This window comes from Physeter macrocephalus, chromosome 2 (assembly GCF_002837175.3).
Source record: "Physeter macrocephalus isolate SW-GA chromosome 2, ASM283717v5, whole genome shotgun sequence".
In the NCBI taxonomy this organism is placed as follows: Eukaryota; Metazoa; Chordata; class Mammalia; order Artiodactyla; family Physeteridae; genus Physeter; species Physeter macrocephalus.
In genome coordinates, this window is record NC_041215.1 from 82609704 (window position 1) to 82616841 (window position 7138).

Genomic DNA, 7138 nt, shown 5'->3' on the forward strand with positions numbered 1-7138 from the left:
GTGGGATCTTCCCGGACTGGGGCACGAACCCGTGTCCCCTACATCGGCAGGCGGACTCCCAACCACTGCGCCACCAGGGAAGCCCCCCTGCACCTCTTTTAAAAGAAGGGATCTACACTTTAAAAATAAACAAAATCCCAAAACCTTAAAGTCTTTTTTAAAAATAAATGTTTTATTTGGAGATAATTTTAGATTTACTAGAGGCTTTAAAAGTCTTTATAAAAATTCTATATAAGTGGTATGCCAAATTTTTCTGAATTGGGCTCAGAGTACTAAGGCCAGATACATGACTCTTAAATGTTATAGTCATGGGAGTTAAGAAGTTGCTACTTGAAAACAATGAGAAAACAGTAAAAGACTTTTACTCAATTAAACTTAATCCGCAGGCAACAATGTTAATTTAACAGACTCTGAGACACCATTTATGTTTTTTTGGCAATTTTAACTCTCTGGGTATAATTAAGGAAGCAATTACTAGTTTTATGCCAAGAATTCTGGATGAATTAAGACTTAATTAAGAAACAATCTTAAACTTGGCATTGACTCCATATTTGGTTATAGTTCTGAATGGTTTCTGCATAATTAAAAACAATAAAAGTAGAACTAGCCACCATTGGGTGTTCCTAATGAAATAAAAATTAATGAAGTGGGGCTTCCCTGGTGGGGCAGTGGTTGAGAGTCCGCCTGCCTATGCAGGGGACACGGGTTCGTCCCCTGGTCCGGGAAGATCCCACATGCCGCGGAGCGGCTGGGCCCGTGAGCCATGGCTGCTGAGCCTGCGCGTCCTGTGCTCCGCAACGGGAGAGGCCACAACAGTGAGAGGCCCGCGTACTGCAAAAAAAAAAAAAAAAAAAAAAAATTAATGAAGTGATTTTACTATGTATAAACTATACCATTGAAAGATAACCTAAACTATGTGTAGTAGTAATTACATATAGTAATTCGAGTTTAAAAAAAAACCCAAGAGGGAGTTTGGTAAACAAAAAGTTGTTTGTGACTTTTTAAAAGATGTAGATCTTAATACCAATATGTTATATGTATAACATAGGAGATTTTAAAAACTAAAGTCATGGAAACGTTCACTTTCTTTTAGGATACTAAATTAAAGTAGCCTCTTGCTCTTATGAAAAACATAGATAAATTAATTTGCTATTAACTTAAAATATGAACTTTTTTTTCTTCTTAGGTCATGCTCTTAAACCTCAGGTTTCCTCTATTTTTACATCATTTTTGGATGGATTAAAAAAGTTTTATATTACAAAGGTAAGAATTTTTTTAATGCTTAGGATATTAATTTTGTTTCCTGCCTTCTCTTCCTCACACACACCTATGTTCTTCCACATTGCTGTGTACATTTCATAATTGTTATTTTTTATGTTGGAGTAAATATTTAATCAAGTAAATCAAGTAAATCAATTATTAGTATTAGTTTTTTAAAACTTTTGACACATGACAATGCATATGTGCCATTTTTGGATTGCATCCTTGCTGTTACATATGGGATTTTTTGTTTTGTTTTGTTTTAAATTTAGTAAATCCAGGGGGGAAATAGTATTTTATTTTAGTTGATATTTCTTGAAACTCTAATGAGACTGACCATTTTCCTGTAGATGTAATTTTTTGTGAATTAGTTGAATGTGGTTATTTTGCTAGGGGTAGCAACTTCATGGGTTTTTCTGTTTGTTTTTTTTTGAGGTGGGTGGGGGGAATGGTTTAATGCCTTGCTGTGTGCCTTTTGAAAAATGGAATTATTAGATGCCTTTTTCATAAATGTTGTAAATAATTTTTCCAATCAGTTGACTCCTTTTTAATAGGTTTCTTTCTTTTCTTTCTTTTTCTTTTGGTGCAAAAGTTTCTAATTTTTATATCTTTCCTGTGATTATTTAATTACTTTTAAGCTTAGAAAAGCCTGTCTTCCTCCAGAACTTTGATTAGGACCGTTTTCTTCTCTCTCTCACTTATTTGTTAAAAAGGAATTTTAAAACTTTTTGTCTTTATTACTGTTTGACTTTATTTCAATTTTATGATGTGAGATAAAAAACTAAGTTAATCTTCACCTCTTGCTCTCCTGATTGCTAACTAGTTGTGACAGCACCATTAACTAACCTGTCCTTGCTTTTCTTATATTGATTTGCCATGTCTAAGACATCTTCTCATATACTTATATAAGAAAAAGACATTTTTATGTAATAGCTTTTGTTCTTGAAAAGAGCTTTTGTTTAATGAGCTTTTGTTCTTGAAAAATTAAATGGATTTAATTGCTGTAGATCTAGTTCTCCCTCTTATTTTTCAGAATTTTCCTTGTTATCACCATTATCTACCTGTTCGTTATCCTGGAAAATTTTTAGAAACTCTTCATCATTTTAGGAAGCTCATTGAGGTTTATATTAAAATTGGAATAAACTAGTATATTAATTTGGGCAAAAGTCGACCGATTTATAATACTTAGTTTATGCATTTGGGAACATATGTTTCTCTCATCTTTTTTTTAGACATGTTTTCCTAATGAAGTTATATATTTCCTTTTAAGATTATTCTTAGATGTTTTATATTGTTTTATACATAAGGTCTTTGAAAATATTACTTAATAAGAAGTTATTGGTGGTATGTAAGGGTGCTGCTGGTTTTTACTCCCCCCCAACATCCTGCTACTTTATTATGTTCTATCATTTTGGTAGTTTTATTTGATTCTTTGGTACAGTTATAATTCTTACAAGTTAATTTGTTGTATTTCCATACCAATATGTCATTATAATTGATACCTTGGCATACTTTAAAATGAGTGTTTTTCCTGAGTGCTATTCTATTGTGATGACCTAAATAGGTACATTAAGCATTCTTTTTGATTGACATGTGAAGTTCCAAAGCTCAAATTTTGAAGAGCTGGTATGTTTGAGCTCAGATCAGAAGAAAAAAAGAGCAAAATGTATTTTGATTTACTATTTTGTAGGCTAAGACTTATCTGTAATAATAATATTCTTTTGTAGTTTAAAGGATTTGATCCAAATCAGCTAAGTGTCGCTACATTACTGTTTGAGGGGGACCGTGAGAAGGTTCTTCAACATGAAAAACAAGTGTATGACATTGCTTCAAAATTTGGGTATGGCTTTCAGTTCATAATGCCAAGAGAAAGTTAAGCTAAAATTCTGATATCTCCAAGCAGTTGTTAATGTACACTTTTCAGTATTAAATTTATGTTAATATATGGTAGTCAACTTGAAATATTATGTTGGTTTACTTTTAAAGTTTGTAGAAGGCTAGACTGGTATGTTGCTCTTACTTGTCTAATCGTATACGTGACATAGTGAATCTTTTTATAGTATTTTTTCATTAATGATAATTTTATAATATTTTCTGTTTGTTGTGCTAAGTGAAATAGAAAAAAATTCATAGTCGTGTTGCTATTTAGTGGTAATAGTATATGTATAAAACATGCTATAAGTATGTTTTTAAAAGGAAATTGTGTTTAATCAAAAGTATTTGATAAATTATCTATATACTCCACTTCCTGTCACTTACTGTTTTGTGCTGGTATAAAGAAACTGAAAACATTTCACATCTGTAACCAACTGAATAATGATTGGGTGGTTTCTGTCTGTCCACTTGATGGATTGTAAGATGGATCGATGAGAACTATAGTGAAAGCGCCATTTATCAGGACTACATTTTTTTCCTTTCCTTTTAAAGTACATAATAAACAGATTTCTGGATACCAGTCTTTTTTTTTTTTTTTTTAATTTCAGAGCTTAAAATATATCATACACATTATCCTTAATCTGGGTTCTTTGTAAATATTTACTTTTATTTCTTTTTTTCCCCTTTCTTGCTGTTCTTTATGAGAACAAATGAACGCTTAATTTGGAGCCATACGTCTTAGACTGCTCCACTTTTATTTGTTTTCCTCATATATAATGTTCAGCCCTTTGTTTTTAGGATTTTCTGAACTTAGTATTAAAGTGCAATATTCTTAGAAAAAGATCTAATCTTGGGCTTAATTTTTACTTTACCTTTGTACTGTTTTTGAGCATTGCAAAATAATCTCTCAGTTTTATTTTTACCCTATTCTGAAATTGGCAAGTGGAATTATAATTTTTTTAGTAAAAGGTAAAATTCATTAATCTTTCACTTTTTCTTCTCTACAGTACCTTTTGGGGAATTATTGATGTTTTAGCTAAATTAGTTAAGAGTGCTGTAAGGATTCATTTAATGAGCGGATGGGTTGGATATCAGGTTATCTCTGAAATTTTTTGAAATGTTCATGTACATATTTTTTAGTTTCTAAGTTATGTGGAGTACGTATATAATTTGATTTAAAAACTTTTTAAACCCATGATATTAGTGAGAAACAAACAGTAGTTTTAAATGAAAACCTTTTATATCTAAATTAAGTCTTTTATATCTACTTAGCCTTAAATATTAGAGACTGAAACTTTTAAAAGTTATTTCTTTATATATTTAAATATTTATTTGGGATTTCAAAAATTTCCAGAGTCATTTGTAGGGAAATGGATGCTATAATATTTTAATCACTGTATGTAAGGTTAAATTTGCTTAATTTCACCTCACTACTCCCCACCCCCACCTCACATACACATACACACACCCAGAGATTGCACTTTGTGGGATCTATAGTTATAATTCCAATTCAGAGTAGCCAGCAAATCATTACTAGTTAGTAATGTGCCTCATTTCCTGTTAGATTGGGATAGGATGATGACAAAGGCCTTTTTGTCCTAACGCACACATACTTTTTATAGGGCATGATCTGTCTCTTTTGGGGCCTCACCATTGATGCCTGGTATATATACTAGATGCTTGATTAAATATTTATTGAAAGGATTTATGAAACTGAATACTTTATTTTTCCCTGACATCTTTTATTCTACTTTATGTGTGCCTAATTACTGTGCCACCCTTGAAACAGTGTATTTTAATCTTTAGGTATTTATCAGGACCATGTTGTCAGTTTTATTTAATTTGAGCCACCAACTGTCGAGAACTGGCTTTTCATGTAATGCCAGTTTTGTTTTTCTCGTGTAACACCAGCCATTTACAACTTGAAAGTAATAGTGAATCTTTCTTAAGGTGAATCCAGATCTCTTTGGATACTGATAACGAGGCCCCAGAATTATTGATTTAATTCCAGCAATTTGCTTAAACTAAACAACAAACTTGTATCAAATTCATCCATTAAAAATAGGTTATATTGGGCCTCCCTGGTGGTGCAGTGGTTGAGAGTCCGCCTGCCGATGCAGGGGACACGGGTTCGTGCCCCGGTCCGGGAGGATCCCACATGCTGCGGAACGGCTAGGCCCGTGAGCCATGGCCGCTGAGCCTGCGCGTCCAGAGCCTGTGCTCCGCAACGGGAGAGGCCGCAACAGTGAGAGGCCCGTGTACCGCAAAAAAAAAAAAAAAAAGGTTATATTAAATGAGGTATCTATTTAAAGCAAGGGTAAAGCATTAAAAACTTAGACCCTGATTGGAGTGTCATTTTTTTGCTATTATTATTTGCTACTTCTTAGTTATGTTTATAATTAATTTCTTAATATACTTTCATCTGGCACCCTTCTTTTAGATGCAGAAATCTGTGTTGAACAACCCTAGGCTATCACTAGGCAGGTGACTTAGGGCTCTTTTGATTTTTTGATACTTGGAAGTATATCTTCACATGGTTTTCCAGCAGTAGTCCCAGTTTTCCCCCAGTTCTCTCTAGGCACTAGTGCTTTGTTCTAACCACTGAAAGATTCAAGGATATTTTTCATAAGATGCTACCCTGCCTGCCAACTCTCATTCCTATCATTTCTCCTGCATAACTAGCTGGAGGAAAGCATCACTAACTTTCTTTCTAATAAAGTTTTCATAAGTTAGTTTAGCTCATGTATTTTATTTTGAATTAGGGCATTGTTAATCTATTCTTTATTTTCTGTTCTTTAGTTTTATCCTGTTTCCACCACCTCACTGGCTTTATTTATTTATTTATTTTTAAAAGAATTTATTATTTATTTATTGGCTGCGTTGGGTCTTTGTTGCTGTGAGCGGGCTTTCTCTAGTTGCGGCGAGCGGGGGCTACTCTTCGTTGCGGTGCGCAGGCTTCTTATTGCGGTGGCTTCTCTTGTTGCGGAGCATGGGCTCTAGGCGCAGGGGCTTCAGTAGCTGTGGCTTGCGGGCTCTAGAGCGCAGGCTCAGTAGTTGTGGCGCATGGGCTTAGTTGCTCCACGGCATGTGGGATCTTCCCAGACCAGGGCTCGAACCCGTGTCCCCTGCATTGGCAGGCGGATTCTTAACTGCTGCACCACCAGGGAAGCCCACCTCATTGGCTTTAAATTGATTGTTTTTAATGAAGTACTCCCAACAGTTGAGAACATTTTTGTGAGTTATCTTAGCCATTTTTCCTTTTTGCCTTCCACTCCCACGCAAACACTTTTAAATACCTTTGAACACATATGATCCAATAGAATATAATAGCCTGATGTTGAATAATCATACTTTGGTTGTTTATCTATGGTTGCTAGTAATGTACTTTAACTTCTCTAAGAGCTAAGTGGAGTAAACATTATCTGTCACCAATCATGACAGATGCGTTGACATTTACCATAGAACTTAAGGTAATATGCTATTGTTATCTTTAAAGGGTTATATTTAAAGTATTAGTTTTAAAGTGCTTAAATTGTTTAATGTAATTCAACATGAGGGTGATTAGGTTCACCAGATGGTTCTTTTATATAAAAAGATTATCTCGCATTCCTCTTTCAGTAGTCTTCCCAGTCCTTCCTCATGTAACAGATTTAAGTTTGTTTAAGAACCCTGTTAATTGATATTTTAAGGAAGTAGGGGATGGATGTTGCTACTTTCACATAAGGCAGTTGAATTTAAGTATAGTTTTTTGGAGTGGCTGCAAAAGTGGCAAGTTAGAAGCATTTAATTTCTAAACCCTACTATTGTTTACATATTGTATCTTAAAGTAATTTTGGCTAGAAGACTAGATAGTTCTGAAAGCTGAAAAAAGAGAGGCTCCAGGGCTTCCCTGGTGGCGCAGTGGTTGAGAGTCCGCCTGCCAATGCAGGGGACACGGGTTCATGCCCCGGTCCGGGAAGGTCTCTCACATGCCGTGGAGCAGCTGGGCCCGTGTGCCATGGCC

The 7138-nt window shown here is 34.5% G+C and overlaps 1 protein-coding gene across 1 annotated transcript in view; it reads left to right on the forward strand.

Annotated features, from left to right (window-relative positions):
* Positions 1-7138, forward strand: part of AGPS (alkylglycerone phosphate synthase) — a 148953-nt gene that overhangs the window by 105480 nt on the left and 36335 nt on the right. Inside the window, exons 13-14 of the mRNA XM_024122218.2 lie at positions 1187-1263; positions 2988-3100. Coding sequence (XP_023977986.1) covers positions 1187-1263; positions 2988-3100 — 190 coding nt within the window. The remainder of the gene's footprint in view (positions 1-1186; positions 1264-2987; positions 3101-7138) is intronic.